Consider the following 17162-nt stretch of genomic DNA (forward strand, 5'->3'; position numbering starts at 1 on the left):
GAAGATGATCAAAGGTAAGTGAATATTTATAATGCTATTTCTGACTGACTAATGTTGACTGCACAATATGGTGGATATCTTTTTGGCTTGTTTGGGCTCTGAGCGCCGTACTCAGACTATTGCATGGTATGCTTTTTCCGTAAAGTTTTTTAAAATTCTTACACAGCGGTTGCAAGTTCCATGTATAATAGTTGCATTGATGTGGCTCTCTGCAAAATCACCGCATGTTTTGGAACTACTGAACAAAACACGCCAATGTAAAATGAGATTTTGGGTATAAATATGCACTTTATCGAACAAAACATACATGTATTGTGTAACATGAAGTCCTATGAGTGTCATATGATGAAGATCATCAAAGGTTAGTGATTCATTTGATCTATTCTATTTCTGCTTTTTGTGAATCCTCTCTTTGGCTGGAAAAATTGATGTTTTTCTGTGACTTGATGGTGACCTAACATAATCGGTTGTGGTGCTTTTGCTGTAAAGCGTTTTTGAAATCAGACACTGTGGCTGGATTAATGAGAATTTTATCTTTAAAATTGTGTAAAATACTTGTATGCTGGAGGAATTTTAATTATGAGATTTTTGTTGTTTTGAATTTGGCGCCCTGCACTTTCACTGGCTGTTGGCAGGGTGGGACGCTACCGTCCCACATTTCCCAGAGGTTAAGAAGGAAAGAAATTCAACAAATTAACTTAAGGCACACCTGTTAATTGAAATTCATTCCAGGTGACTACCTCAGGAAGCTTGTTGAGAGAATGCCAAGCGTGTGCAAAGCTGTCATCAAGGCAAAGGGTGCCTACTTTGAAGAATCTCAAATATAAAATCAATTTTGATTTAACAGTTTTTTGGTTACTACTTGATTCCATGTGTGTTATTTCATAGTTCATGTCTTCACTATTATTCTACAATATATAAAATAGTAAAAATAAATACATCTTTGAATGAGTAGGTGTGTCCAAAGTTTTTACTGCTACAGTATGCGAATATGTAGTTCAAATGTTTTTTTATACACAAATTCTAAAAACCTTTTTCTAAATGGGTGTAACGTAACAAAAATGTGGAAAAAGTCAAGGGTCTGAATACTTCCTGAATGCACGGCATTTGTGCCAGAATCGAACCCACGCCAACATGGTAGGCCTATATGTGCGTGCTGAAGCCAGTGGCCCTAGCAGCTTGACCACCCCAGGCCACAATTGGACTAGTTTGACCTGAGTATACACTTGTATGTCATCAGCCTAGTGGAGATCAATATCTATCTTTTATTAACAGTGGTGGAAAAAGTACCCAATTGTTATACTTGAGTAAAAGTAAAGATACCATAATTGAAAATTACTCAAGGAAAAGTGAGTCGCCCAGTAAAATATTACTTGAATAAAAGTCTGGGTTATACTTAAAGTATCAAAAGTAAAAATATAAATTTAAAATGACTTATATTAAGCAAACCAAACAGCAGTTTATTTTGTATTTACGGATAGCCAGGGGCACACTACAACACTCAGACATAATATACAAACAAAGCAAGAGTGTTTGGTGAGTCTGCCAGAGATCAGAGGCAGTAGATGGCAAGGGATGTTCTCTTGAAGTATGTGAACTGGACCATTTTCCTGTCCTGCTAAGCATCCAAAATGTAACAAGTACTTTTGGGTGTCAGGGAACATGTATGGAGTAGAAAGTACATTAGTTGTCAAAAATATAAATAGTAAAGTACAGATACCCCAAAACACTACTTAAGTAGTACTTTAAAGTATTTTTACACCACTGGTTATTAAACTACATAAAATGACAGTTGTTGTGTATGCTCCATTTCAGATACTTTGTACATTTGAATGTTGTAGTAATAGGACCTAGGCCTAGATGTTGAGTGAGCAAGCAAACATTTTTTTAATAGCAAACACTGATCCCAATGACTCCATGGAAAGAACTGCAGATCAATAATTAACTCAAAATTACAGTGAACATTTTAAAACACACCTGTAATACTGACTGTATAACTCCAGTGTACAGTACCTAGTTCTCTTTAACATGATTGCCATTTAATAAGTCACCTAAATGTTTCATATTTTGAACAAAAACAAATACAGAACACATTTTGAACAAGTTTTTTTTTGGTAAGCTACAATAATTGCCAAAAATATACCCCACGGTAGAAAACTATTCATTCTTGACCATTATGGCAACAATTACCATTGATAGGGTTTGCTTCTGTGTCAGACTTTTAGTATACTACAGAGCAAGCGGTGCTGCACTAAAGCCTGATGTAAGTAATAGAACAGTAAGGTGTAGTCAAAGCAATGTGTGTAAGGCGACAGCCACTCGTCTATCTGCTTCAGCATGTGTCTGCCTGCCCTAGTCTCACCCCAGGGCCCGTGTGGTTGGTCTGAATTGGCCTCTCCTTCTGCTGGACTCTTCTCTCCAGGCACAGGGCAGATCTGCCCACTTTCCCCAATCACAAAAGCCCGGTAGTACCATGCAACACTCACTACCCTGGGTTTTATCAGTAAATAAGTGCTCCCTCCAAAAGTTCCAATTTGCAGGCATTTTATTTTCAAGATAACCATCAAAACACCCCAAAACCCAATGCATGTTTTCCTGTCCTATAGGACAGAGGCTCTTTAAGATTGCAAATGGATGAAGAGCTGCTTCCACTTTGGTCAATTGTGTAGTCCCTAAGCTTGACCTCATTAATGTAGCTATACAAGTATATCGTTTCTGGTCTCTGCTTTGTTGATAATTTTTCAAATTGCACTTACATATACACATATATTAGATACACTGAGTGTACAAAACATAAACACCTGCTCTATCCATAACATAATGACCAAGTGAAAGCTACAGTATGATGAGTTATTGATGTCACTTGTTAAATCCACTTCAATCAGTGTAGATAAAGAAGGATTTTTAAGCCTCGAAACATGGACTGTGTATGAGTGCCATTCAGAAGGTGAATGGGCAAGACAAAAGATTTAAGTGCCTTTGAACGGGCTATCATAGGTGTCAAGTGCACCGGTTTGAGTGTGTCAAGAACTGCAACGCTGCTGGGTTTTTCATGCTCAACAGTTTCCCGTGTTTCAAGAATGGTCCACCACCCAAAGGACATCCAGCCAACTTGACAACTGTTGGAGGTATTGAAATCAACACGGCCCAGCATCCCTGTGGAATGCTTTCAACACCCTGTAGAGTCCATGCCCCAACAAATTGAGGCTATTCTCAGGGCAAAAGGGGTTGCAACTCAATATTAGAAAGGAGTTTATCAAAACGAACACACATTCTGTAAGACTTGTGTAAATTCATTACCCTGGACATCAGTCCCCCCTCCCTCCAGAATCATTGCCAACAGTTTGATCAGTAACAGCAAACTCATTGGCTCCAACCCCAGTTTCCAACACAGTTCCTCCACAGGGGCAGTGCACCGGAGACAGTGGGCCAGGCTGGGAATAGAGGCCCTCTAGGTTTAGAACTGGTGCTAACATGAGTCCTTTGTCCAGATCATATTCACATTCTGATTGCGCCCACATTGCCTCTGATTAATACCCTTGTATTTTTTTTTTTTAAACCACTGACTCTCTTGCATACTCACACACTGGTGATACGCTTATCTTTCCTGATTGCTTCAACTACCTCGTATTCCTGCACATCGACTCGGTACTACTTGTTTTTAGCCTCGATATTTTTTAATTTATTGTGTTATTAATACTTTTAATTCTGCATTACTGGGAAAAGGCTCATAAGTAAGCATTTCACAGTAAAGTCTACACCTGTTGTATTCAGAGCATGTGACATATATAATTTGATCTACACATGGTAGTAAAATGTGTCTCTTATCCACTAACCATTGTGACCAGATTTCCTGGTGCCTCCCTGTATGCAAATTATGTGACAGATATTCTTTCAAAATATATATTTGTTTGTAAGACAATTATTGATGCCATTAGTCAATGGAGCTACTCGTCAATGGTTTTAGAGACCGGTATAATGATTTAAATGGATTTACCATCCTGATCTGTTTACAATGGGTCCCTGACTAACTCCGGAAGTGGTCAGGAAGATATGATCACAAAAATCTATACCTTTCTAAAAATGTGAACAAGATCAAGACAAAGGACGCACGTTAGAACCAGGTATAAATGAGGCTTAGGTGGCAGCCGGGGCAGCATCCATGGTAGACAGGATGCGCACCACCTCAGCACGCTGTGTTGGGGAGATGTGTTGGGTCATGTGCACGATGGAATCCATGGCAACCTCAGGATTGGCTTGGACCAGGCTAAGAAAAGAGAGATTGTGTAAAATTAAGGCAATGCACAGCAAAACAAAGGATTACATGTAATAAATGGATTCTGTGGGAATCAGTGACATTGCACTTTCCTGACACCAGGAATCCCCCTGCATAAACAGATGGTACTATACAAGGATTTGAGTTGACTGCTACCGGACATCTAAAGGCCGGTAAGTTCCCAGTTATCAGCCTGTTAAACAGGCCGTCTGTCTCACCTGCGGATCTGCTTGAGGATGTGGTCCCTGCGGATGTACTTAATGTTCTCGTCGACGATAGACCTGGCTCCCTCCTCCTCCTTCAGCTGCTTCTCCAGCCACTCCACTACCTCCTCATTGCTGTCCCATAGATACGCCTGCACACATACCACAGAGAGAAGAGGGGAAGATTACTTTGTTTGGCCTCAAATTTACCAATTTTCGAGCAGGAGAGTACTACAATAATTATCTCATAGCCTTGCTTGTTTGAACTAGCAAACCAAGAAAGTGAAAATATAAAAAAAAAAAATGAAAATAATATCCTATCAGAAGTGTCAGAGCTACAAAGCAGACCACTGATGCCTTTTTGACTGGATCTGATAGAGATCCCTATTCATGAGCACAGCCAGTCTCTGATCCCAAACAAAGGCAGACGGGGGCTTAGGCAGATTGGGAGGGTGTGACCTCACGCCGTTTTAAGAGCGCTCCTGCTTGTAGCCCGCAAGAACATTTAATGCCCTTATTAATCATTTTTTATCCGTTTGATTTTAATTAAGAAACAGCGTGTCGCACTCCTATCTGCACGTGCCAGGGCTCGGATTAATTGTAGCTTAAGATAGCCGGTCCTGATTGGAGTAATGTATTAAGCTAACAAGACGGCCGCTTCTAAAGATATACTCTCAGTGTACCTCAGGAGCTGGGCTTTTTCTAGTCACCCCTGAAGGCAGAAGTCTGGGCTGAGGGACATCTCTTCTATCACATCAGGTTATTTCTACCTAGCCATATCCAAGACCACAACAACTCCTGGTTTGAAATTTAACTGATCAGAATGTATTGGTTTTTGAAAATGACTAAAACCATACTTTAATGGACCGTAAAGGAAGGTATAGATATACTCTGCAGCCTCTAGCCGACAGTGACCGTCAGTGTCTCGGTGCTGTGGTGGGCTGGTTTATGGAAAGTAGAGGAGCAGGTAGTGGCCAGTCACCTTGACAGTCCCCTCAGCCTCTACGAACCAGCGTCTCAGCATGGCCTGAATCTGTCCATCAGTCAGCTCTCTGTTGGCCACCTGGATCTTCATCTTGACCGTGTCCTCCAGCAGCAGACGCCTCAGACGCCAGTAGAAGAAGTGACGTGACGTCCGCCACTCCAGGATGTCCTGGGAAACCATCAAACCACACAAACACACCAGAGCTTCAGAGAGGATCTCACAGACAAGCCATACTGGCTGACACTGTACTTTTAACATTTAAAGAGTCGTATAATGTGTAGTTATCACCAAAACATTGTCTAATATCTGACAATAGTTTCCATACAGGTTTTATTATTTTGAACTGAAAATATTTGTTCATCATGATATGAGAAGTTGAGTGCAAGCAGTGGCATCCTGTCATTTATTTGGGCTGAGCAACATCTGCTTTGAGGTACATATTTTGTTATTTTGGCATTAATACGTGTCACATATCAGTTTGAAAGCAAAGTGAAAAAAATATATATAATTGGAGTTAATAAAGCCGCATACACACATGGTCTCTTGTTTTCTTGAGTAAGGCAGCTCCAAAATGCAGGTGTTTCAGTCTAACTCAGTGCTTTGTGGTGGTAGGGCGGGCCAGCGAAAATTAGGAGCATTGCACCGTGATTGGCTCATCAAGATTTACATGCTAAAATCGCCAATGAGTGCAAGAGACACATCCATTGGTCCTTCGTATTCTAATGGGAATCTGTGCGTCTGTAAATCACAGATTGTGCGGTTGCATTTGCAGGCATCTTGAGAGCGTCAGAGATTGTCATCTCTTATACAGAAATGCCCCAGCAGTCTTCTCTCATGAAGTAACTCATTGTGCGTACATGAGTGTGTGTTTCAAGTGTGTGAGCGCGTGTGTGTGATAGAGAGCCTGGAATCCTGCCTGGGGCTGTTCTGTGCTTGCTGAGGTGATGGGCCGGGTCATCAGCAGATAATTATAAAGACATCTCACAGCCTGAGAGAGATTGGAACACACCATTCCCTAGGCCTCTACCGAACACACCATTCCCTAGGCCTCTACCGAACACACCATTCCCTAGGCATCTCATCAACTGTACCAGGCTACTGCATCCTGGGTAATACAGGCTTGGTTACTCACACACCGCATAGACAGTTGTGTGTATGAGTTAGATTTTATCAAAGAAAAACTAACATTTCTTCTCATATAGCTATGGAGGACACTATTACACCCTTCATTTTCATAGTGTTCTGACACAATCTCTGTTGTGATCACTTTTGCTTCAGCGTGACAGTGTCGTCTCACCGTGATGACGCCCTTCTCCTGCATGCGTCCCGGGGTGTCATGGAGGTCAGCGAACTGCACGGCTACCTGGTGGTAGATGGGTAACAGGAACTCCTCCCGCTCCTTCAGTTTGGTCTCAAGTTCCTTCCTCTCTGGCAGGCCCAGTTCTGGGGTACCTGGGGAGGGGGACCAAAATTAGCAGGAGGGTTACAACACAAACCATACTGAGCAGGTTATTTATTTTTTATTTAACCAGGCAAGTCAGTTAAGAACAAATTCTTATTTTCAATGACGGCCTAGGAACAGTGGGTTAACCGCCTGTTCAGGGGCAGAACGACAGATTTGTACCTTGTCAGCTTGGGGGTTTGAACTTGCAACCTTCCGGTTACTAGTCCAATGCTCTAACCACTGTTATGGTGAGACAGGGATTATTCACGGAGGTATGATTCAAGCCAGCTGCACGCTGAGAACATTTATGGAACATTAGAAACTAACATGCCAAGGACATTGTGTCAATGTGATGCTGGACGTTTGGGATGAGCTACACTTCCTTATTCACAGAATTGGTATTTTGTTATTTATTTCACCTTTATTTAACCAGGTAGGCCAGTTGAGAACAAGTTCTCATTTACAATGAGAACGGGAGGGTGCGGGTGGGCAGCAATCGGTGGATGAGCATGCACTTAGTTTTCCTTGCACTTAAAAGCAGTTGGAGGCCTCGGAAGGAGTGTTGTATGGCATTGAAGCTCGTTTGGAGGTTAGTTAACAGTGTCCAAAGGGACAGAAGTATACAGAATGGTGTTGTCTGCGTAGAGGTGGATCAGAGAAATCACCAGCAGCAAGAGCGACATCATTGATATATATAGAGAAAAGAGTCAGCCCGAGAATTGAACCCTGTGGCACACCCATAGAGACTGCCAGGTTGCTGCGGGGTGTGCAGAGCTGTTGGCCGGGGTAGCCAGGTGGACAGCATGGCCGGCCATAGAAAAATGCTTATTGAAATTCTCAATTATCGTAGAATTATCTGTGGTGACAGTGTTTCCTAGCCTCAGTGCAGTTGGCAGCTGGGAGGAGGTGCTCTTATTCTCCATGGACATTAGTGTCCCGAAACGTTTTGGAATTAGTGCTACAGGATGCAAATTTCTGTTCGAAAAAGCTAGCCTTAGCTTTCCTAGCTGACTGAGTAGATTGGTTCCTGACTTCCCTGAAGAGTTGCATATCGTGGGGGCTATTCGATGCTAATGCAGAACCCCACAGGATGTTTGTGCTGGTCGAGGGCAGTCAGGTCTGGGTCAATTCTGGGTTGAACCAAGGGCTATATCTGTTCTTAGTACTAAATTCTTTTTTTGAATGGGGCATGCTTATTTAAGATGTGAGGAAAGTACTTTTAAAGAGCAACAAGGCATCCTCTACTGACGGAATGATGTCAATATCCTTCCAGGATACCCGGGCAAGGTCGATTAGAAAGGCCTGCTCGCAGAAGTGTTTTAGGGAGCGTTTGACAGTGATGAGGGGTGGTCGTTTGACCGCGTACCCATTACAGATGCAGGCAATGAAGCAATGATCGTTGAGATCCTGGTTGAAGACAGCAGAGGTGTATTTAGAGTGCAAGTTGGTCAGGATGATATCTAAGAGGGTGCCCATGGTTACGGGTGTAGGGTTGTACCTGGTAGGTTCCTTGATAATATCTAGCTAAGATTGTAGGTCGGCCGGGGTGTTAAGCATATCCCAGTTTAGGTCACCTAACAGTACGAACTCTGAAGATGGATGGGGGGGAAAACAATTCATATAGGATGTCCAGGGCACAGCTGGGGGCTGAAGGGGGGTCTATAACAAGCGGCAATGGTGAGAGATTTGTTTCTGGAAAGGTGGATTTTTAAAAGAACAAACTCAAATTATTATTTGGGCACAGACCTGGATAGTAAGACAGAACTCTACAGGCTCGCTCAGCAGTAGATCGCAACTCCACCCCCTTTGGCAGTTGTCGTCGGAAAATGTTATAGGGATGGAAATTTCAGGATTTTTGGTGGCCTTCCTAAGCCAGTTGGTGGAGTGTGCTAAAGCAGAGAAATAAACTTAGGAGGCTTCTAATGTTAACATGCATGAAACCAAGGCTTTTACGGTTACAGAAGTCAATAAATGAGAGCGCCTGGGGAATGGGAGTGGAACTAGGGGCTGCAGGGCTTGTGTTAACCTCTACATCACCAGAGGAACAGAGGAGTAGGATAAGGGTATGGCTAAAGGCTATAAGAACTGGTCATCTAGTGCGTTCGGAACAGAGAATAAAATAAGCAGGTTTCTGGGCGCAGAAGAATAGATTCAAGGCATAATGTACAGACAAGGCTATGGTAGGATGTGAATACAGTGGAGGTAAACCTAGGCATTGAGCGTTGAGAGGTCGTGTCTCTATAGGCACCATTTAAGCCAGGTGAGGTCACCGCATGTGTGGGGGGGTGGAATAAAAGGACTACACTCGGCTAAGGCATATTGAGCAGGGCTGGAGGCTCTACAGTGAAATAAGACAATAACACTAACCAAAACAGCAATAGACAAGGCATATTGACATTAGGGAGAGGCATGTGTAGCCAAGTGATCATAGGGTCCAGTGAGTAGCTAGGCGAGCTAGAGTCAAGGCGATTCAGACCGCTAGCGGGCTGGGGCTAGCAGATGGGCCTCAGGGGGACATCTCAGCGGAAGATCCTGTTGAAACCCCCTTGGACAGTTACGTCGGCAGAGCAGTCGTGATGGATTGGCGGTGCTCCGTGTCAGCAGTAAAAGGATCCAGACCAATTGGCAAAATAGGTATGGTAGCCCAAGAATTGGCTGATGGACCTCTTCAGCTAGCTGGGAGATGCACCTAGCTCGAGGCTAGCTCCAGGCTAACTGGTGCTTGCGTCGGGACAGAGACGTTAGCCAGGAGTAGCTACTCGGATAGTAGCTAGCTAGCTGCGATGATCCGGTGTAAAGGTTCAGAGCTTGCGGTAGGAATCCGGAGATGTGGTAGAGAAAAAGTAGTCCGATATGCTCTGGGTTGATATCGCGCTGTTCAGACTGGCAGGAATTGACCGGGCTGAGGCTGGCTGATTTTCGAGTTAACAGTGATGACCGCATGACAACAGGAGTGTTTAGGTAAGAAGCTACACTCCATTAGCATGGTGTTGGTTTTATGCTATAGTGTGTAAGCGCCACTCATTATCCCGGAGTTGGTTGGTTCTTTATGACTGAGTGCAGGCTCAGCTCTCTGTTTCACTGTCTGTTTTGCGACACTGTTCTCCAGAACCTCTGGCTGCTGTGCTACCTGTCAGCAGAGATTGATTTCTGTCAGAGCCAATCGGTCAGCATCCCCACCACAGCCCCTAGAGGCCCGGCGCTGGCCCATTGCTCCATGGTGCTCCTGTGAGCCCAGAGGAAAATCAATAAGCCCGGGTTGGGTGGGGGGAGAGCAGGCCCTGCTGATTGATCTGGCCCTGTCGTGATTGACACATCTCCCCAGGGAACAGAGCAGGGACGATACGATCACCCTCAGATAAAGAACAAGAGTGACAGGGAATTACAGCACACATACTCCGCTAGATATTACCATCCCTCCCTCACAGAGAGATTGAGAAAGAGAGAACGCAAAGGAGAAACTGAAAAAGAGAGTGAATGAGAAAGAGTGAAGAGCAGTTGTGAAAGAGTTGATTATTTGCAAAAGAGAACGGCATTGTGTGATTTAGAGAAAATAGGAATAAAGCGAGAGTATCTTACTCACCCAGTCTCTCTGCCAGGCCCATGTAGACCGGGTCCACCCTCCTCATAGTCTTCACCAGGTCCTTCTTCCTGAACTTGATCTCTACCGTTCCCTCTGGCTCCAACACCCCACCACTGTAGAACAAACAGAGGACATCTTCAACACAGCACCCAAACATCACTGACTAAACACTATTTCAGTAGAAGCAGAAATCGGTCTGGAAAGTGCTTTGCTAAATCAAATTTAATTTATCACACGCGCCGAATACAACATGAAATGCTTACTTACAAGCCGTTAACCAACAATGCAGTTCAAGAAATAGAGTTAAGAAAAGATTTACCAAATAATAAAAATACAATTAAAAACAAAAAGTAACAAATGAAAAAACAATAATGGAGGCTATATACAGGGGGAACAGGTTAGTCAAGGTAATTTGTAAAGTGACTATGCATAGATAATGTAAATAGTCCGCATGACCATTTGATTAATTGTTCAGCAGTCTTATGGCTTGGGGGTAGAAGCTGTTAAGGAGCCTTTTGGTCCTAGACTTGGCGCTCAGGTACTGCTTGCCTTGCGGTAGCAGAGACAACATTATATGGCTTGGGTGACTGGAGTCTGACCATTTTTTTGGGGCTTCCTCTGACACCGCCTAGTATATACAGTTGAAGTCGGAAGTTTACACACACCTTAGCCAAATACATTTAAACTCAGTTTTTCACAATTCCTGACATTTAATCCTAGTAAATATTCCCTGTTTTAGGTCAGTTAGGATCACCACTTTATTTTAAGATTGTGAAATGTCAGAATAATAGTAGAGAGAATGGGCCCCAGTGTTGAGGATCAGCTTGGCAGATGTGTTATTGTTGCTTTCCCTTACCACCTGGGTTGTGTTCAGAGAAACTCACCGACTGTCCTTGTCAGCATACATCTCCATGTGGCGGGGGTTGATGGTGGGGTCTATGACCACCCAGGACCCTCCTCTGAGCTCTGCCTGGGGAGGGATGTACACCAGAACAGGCTGGCGGTACTCTCTCAGCCCATCCACGATGTAGGCTCCAAACTTCAGCACCTGGTCATACATGTCTGAGGGAGGCACAGGAGTGGGATTTTATATATCAGACTGAAAACCCACAGACACAGGTATAACTAAGATATTTACAAAACATCTGCTATCTGGTACCTTTCATGCCCCCAGAGAAGCCCCTCCAGTTGGCAAACACCATGAGAGGGAGGCCCTCACGGTTCAGATCCTTGATGGCCTGTGACGTCTTAAAGGCAGAGTCAGGGAACCACACTTGGCCTGCCTGCTGGATGATCTGAGGATAGGACAACAGAGGGTTACAGTAAGTGTGTGTGTGTATTTCTCTGTGTTCATGTAAAACAACCTGAATTAGGACACAACATATTATAGGTATTGAAAGGATGTTACCTTGGCTTCAGAGTCGAGGTTTGCTGGATCGGCTGGGATTGACAGCTCCACAGATCTAGTTTCCACAGCAACTACTCCAGTAGGTATGCCACCTAGCCTGTGAGAGAGAAGAGGGTCATATCAGGACAGGACACACAACTATGAAACTGAGGGCTGATGGGAGGGTCGCTCCACCAAACGAGTACCTTTTGGTAGTGTAACTTTGTTTAAAAAATAAAAAGTCCCCTCATTTGAACATTGTCATAAAGAGCACGTGTTCAACTTATTAAAAAGTATGTTTTCCCATCTTAAGAGCTTAAATACATTTTAAAAATCACTATAGTAAGTGCCTTTTAAACAGATAGTTTGGGATTTTAGCAAGGAATCCCTTTACTTCCCAGAGTCAGATTAACTCATGGATACCATTTGTATGTATCTGCATCCAGTGTGAAGTTAGAGGTAGTTTCGCGAGCCAATGTTACCTAGCACGTGCTAGGTGTACCCAAAACCTTCTAGCCTTTGTGCTAAGCTAATTAGCAAAACTAACTTCAACTTCCCTCATGCTGGACACAGATGCATAAAAAGGGTATCCACAGGTTCATGTGAAAAAAGGCTAGAAGGGTTTCAGTACTGGAGAATGTAGCTCGACTTGCATGACCTTCAGAGGAAAGATCTCAGGCCACTTAATATATTTCCTGCATGGCTCAAACAAGATTATGTTCTATATCTACATACATTCAACAAATTATGTTGTGACCAAGATGACCATTGAAGCTCTGCGGACAATCGAGAATGACTTGGTCTTAATGCTCTGGTATGTTTGACAAAGGACTACCGTAATTTCCGGACTATAAGCCGCTACTTTATTCCCACACTTTGAACCTCGCGGTTTATACAATGACGCGGCTAATTTATGGATTTTTCCCGCTTTCACAAGATTCATGCCGCCAAAAAACTGAGCACCGTCACATGTGATGTAAATCGAGCGCGCTCAAACATCCCATCATTCTGATTACGGTAGTCATTTTGTCACCCTCATCATGACAAAGACACGGAGAAATGCATATGATGCAGCTTTCAAGTTGAAGGCGATAAATCTGGCTGTTGGAAAGGGAAATAGAGCTGCTGCATGGGAGCTTGGCCTTAATGAGTCGATAAGACGTTGGAAACAGCAGCGTGAGGAACTGACTCAGTGCAGAAAGACAAAAGCTTTCAGAGGGAAGAAAAGCAGATGGCCCAAAGTATTTGCAGCCACTCGACATCAGTGTAAATCGTGCATTTAAGGTGGCGCTCCTTGTTCAGTGGGAGGCTTGGATATCAAGTGGGGAGAAATCCTTCACTAAAACAGGCCGCAGGCGAAGAGCATCTTATGGTCAAGTCTGCCAGTGGGTCCTGACAGCGTGGAGCATTGTCAAAATCCACTATCATCAATGGGTTTCGAAAGGCTGGACTGCTGCGTGTTGAAGGGGCAGCATGAGCTCAGCGGGGTATTTGCCTCCGGATGAAAGTGACGAGAGCGACAATGAAAACGATCCAACATCGGATGAAGCAATTCTGAGGCTATTCAACTCCGACACCGAAGGAGATGACTTCAGTGGTTTCAGTGCACAGGAAGATAGTGACCAATGACTTTCTTGGTAGGCTACTGTTTTAATTTTTGTTACAAGCCATGTTTCGTTTAACGGCTGTAAAGTTAATTTGTTTCAATGTACCGGTAGGTACCTGCGGCTTATAGACATGTGCGGCTTATTTATGTACAAAATACATATTTTTTAATAATTCAGTGGGTGCGGTTTATATTCAGGTGCGCTTAATAGTCCAGCAATTACGGTAATAGTGACTATATTGCTTAGAAATAGTGGAGTGATGTGGTTCCTTACCTGGCTCTGCCCACCACCACACTCTGAGCCCAAGGCTGCATGATCTCCATGAATGAGCCATGGTCAAAGAACCCACTTTGCCACGGGCCCTTTGGAGCTGCAGAAAGAGAGAGAGAGGAGAGCGAGAAAGTGTTTTAATAATTGATTATTACAAAGTAAACATCTGTAAATGAGAAATACAATTTGCCCTTATTTGGCAGAATACATTTTTCCCTCCAGATGCTGACCATACACTCATGTCATATCCATGCAGCCAAAAGCAGAGTGTTTTATATTTTGAACAGAGATTTAATTTTACCTTTATTTTACTAGGCAAGTCAGTTAAGAACAAATTCTTATTTTCAATAACGGCCTAGGAACAGTGGGTTAACTGCCTGTTCAGGGGCAGAATGACAGATTTGTCAGCTCGGGAATTCGAACTTGCAACCTTTCGGTTACTAGTCCAACACTCTAACCACTACGCTACCCTGTCTAATCTTCAGACGGATGAGGCTGCAAAGAGCTTTGCTCAGCTCTGCTGTTCCTGGCAGACAGAGGACAGGGCTAGTCCAAGAGGTTACCATTCAATTAAGCCTCCCCGCTCATCACAGCTTTAGACATGGACTGCTGAAGACATGGCCTCGCGCACCGCAACTCAGTCGCTTCCTCTGCCAAAAGTTGTAATTACACTGATATGGAATCTGCTCGGTCCTGACCATGCATGTAAAACCTAAGCCATCCATCTCCACCTCTTCATCCACCCAGCGAGCCCAGGATTCAGTGTCTCTCAGTGTCTAAATGAGGAATATCCCCCCCTACATCAAGCCTATAACCCTCTCTAACAGTCAGGAATTAGTTTAACCTCTGACCTCAGGGAGATCTGCCCAAAAGATTAGCAGCACATATCGCATGGCAACCTTTAAATGACAATCAGCTGTTGTTCCACACCTGCTGAGGAAGCACGAGTGAGACTGGATGAGAGGATGAATGACTACTGTTATAATAATAACTCACGTGTACAATAAGAGAGAATAATAAGATCCTTTATTGCACAGCGATGGAAAGATTAGATAGAGTTGGTGATGTGTGGGGTACAAAGTTCACAATATGTTGTAAATGAAAAGTAGTTATTTCTCATTTGTGGGGTATTGTAAAATGTTTTGAAGAAATATTAATCTGAGGGAAAAAATAAATAAAAATGGGGGTTACTAACTTTGGCCGGGGCGTCCTGCCAGCATCCAGCGGGGGTCATAGGGAGCCTTGGTGGGCATAAACTCCACCAGCCGGTCTATGGGGTCCTTGGCATTGATGATGGGCACAGGACTAGAGCGGTCCTATGGGGGACAAACATTCAAGAACTCGTAGAAAAAAATGTAAACATTGCCTCTGAATTTAACACAGCTTCACTGTGAGTAGCTAACAGCATAAAGGTACATTTGCATTGGTTAAGCCTAAATGAATGGACAGTGGAATACATGTTGACAGTAAGAGCGGATGGTTACCTTGGGCATGTAGGAGAGCCAGTGCAGCAGCATGTGGACTCCCTCAAAGTCATCACACACAGTGCTGTGTGTCACACCGTTGTTGTGCATGATCTGAATCCCACCCAGCTGGTTGTTGGAGGTGTATACCTCTCTACCCAGCACCTACGGGAAAGAAGATGGGGTGATGTCATTCTGTATAATTCTTCCTTGGTAGCGTCAAACCATGTAATCCAATTTCCCTACAAACTACAAGGCGAGAGACCCCCAACCATATGTAGACACTAGATATACAATAATGGGTATTTTTATGTTGAGACACCCATTCTTCTCCCTACAGGGCATAGTGAACCAAGCCCTTTGAGGCTTAGGGCCGAGGATAAAGGGTGGTGTCACCGGGGCTCTGGTCCCTGGGGCTGTGGATCAATAGGGTGACACATCTGAAAGGGGACAGGGACCCCCCCCCCTCTCCCCACCGTGGCACCGCCTCGTCAATACTGTCGATCGGTGGCTAGGGATCACTGCATCACGGCGGTCACGGGGGGCCGCTAGCATCCAGCGCTCTCCCTCCCAGGGGTTATTTGTAACCTCCAGAGTGAATTAATACCAGAGGTTTCTCCTCCCCGACACAATCGACAGGAGCTGTGACAGAGCTGCCCGCCCGCACCGCACACTGCCTCAGCCAGTTTATGAGCACGCACACACATACAAAAACACACATGCTCACACAGTTACTAGCATGTGTATGAGACTGCCTGTATGTGTGTGTATATTGGTTTATTGTGCGTCTCTTGGTGTGAGAGGCTAATGAAGGATGGCATGGATCCATTAACCTCCCCACACACACGGCCGTGCAGGGGACACAGTCCCGTAAAACACAGAGGTGCTCGTTGATCACTCAGCTCTCACCTCTTCACCATCATTTACTTTCTCTGTTCCCATTAATGGATATGTCCCTGGCTACAAATCCTGGGTGCTCTCCTAAAGCTGTCAGACCAGCCCGTGGCCCCGGGAAGCATTGCAGTCACCTTGACAGGCAGACACAGGGCCACTGTGCCACAGGGCTGGGCCTTGGTTCATTAACATTCCACAGCAGAGGGAGAAAAGAGGTACAGTGGAGGCACGAGAGAGAGACGCAGGCCCTTTTAGTGGCCCACTGGGATATTTGTACCAGTAGTTACTATCCAGTCACCATACAAATAGGAGAAAGATGTCCATCAGTGAATGAAATGAGTGTCTTTAGATGACAGACTATCTACGGCTTTGGTGAACCAGGGAGTCTATGGGGATATAATATGAAGGCAAGGTTATAGTGAATGTCTAGGTACATTGTTCTGCCATATTATTGTTGAATGGACGGTCCATCATTGTGACATTCATTTGGGAAAAACTATAGATTTACCACTGCACTGGTAGATGTATACATTTCTCAGTAAATCTATAGTTTCCCCATTTAAACATTTACTGTAACACAATACATTTATAATTGTGATATATTACATCTTCTGATGTTTCTCTAGCATCCAAACACACACGCAGCAAAACCTGCAAATGGAAACGCTCATGTTGTGTTTTGTCATGTAATTTGTTATAAAGTCATGTTAATGCTGAGACTGAGGAGAGATAAAGGGAAGAGAGACGGAGGCAGAGAGATGGGGAAAGCAGTGGGTAGTCAGTGCTAGTGGAGCCCTGAGAGAGAGAAAACAATCTGCTTCAGCAAAACTTTTCATTCTGATTGGAGACAAATGATATGGGTGTCCTTCGTCCCAGCAGCAGCCTCAGGCGTCACACTGCTATTTCTATGCAAACAACAACTTGACACTTCTCTTTCTAGTATTCCACCAGGAGCTGCAGCAGTATGACTGGGGAGAGACGGGGGGGGGGGGGGGGGGGGGGTTCAACCACAGAACAAGGGCGAAAAAGGCCTGATCACTGAGGTGGAAA

General features: G+C 44.1%; 1 protein-coding gene across 7 annotated transcripts in view; it reads right to left on the reverse strand.

Moving 5' to 3' along the window:
• Positions 1-1434: 1434 nt before the first annotated feature.
• LOC115105779 (acetyl-CoA carboxylase) overlaps positions 1435-17162 on the reverse strand; it is a 50543-nt gene continuing 34815 nt past the window's right edge. For all 7 annotated transcript variants that reach the window (XM_065007429.1, XM_065007431.1, XM_065007427.1 and 4 more), the window contains 11 exons: positions 15240-15383; positions 14951-15071; positions 13759-13855; positions 11900-11996; positions 11651-11786; positions 11376-11553; positions 10492-10604; positions 6762-6916; positions 5462-5632; positions 4495-4631; positions 1435-4267 (listed from right to left, as the gene is read on the reverse strand). In XM_065007429.1, coding sequence (XP_064863501.1) covers positions 4138-4267; positions 4495-4631; positions 5462-5632; positions 6762-6916; positions 10492-10604; positions 11376-11553; positions 11651-11786; positions 11900-11996; positions 13759-13855; positions 14951-15071; positions 15240-15383 — 1479 coding nt within the window. In that variant the 3' untranslated portion in view covers positions 1435-4137. The remainder of the gene's footprint in view (positions 4268-4494; positions 4632-5461; positions 5633-6761; positions 6917-10491; positions 10605-11375; positions 11554-11650; positions 11787-11899; positions 11997-13758; positions 13856-14950; positions 15072-15239; positions 15384-17162) is intronic.

This window comes from Oncorhynchus nerka, linkage group LG22 (genome assembly GCF_034236695.1).
Source record: "Oncorhynchus nerka isolate Pitt River linkage group LG22, Oner_Uvic_2.0, whole genome shotgun sequence".
Classification (NCBI taxonomy): Eukaryota; Metazoa; Chordata; class Actinopteri; order Salmoniformes; family Salmonidae; genus Oncorhynchus; species Oncorhynchus nerka.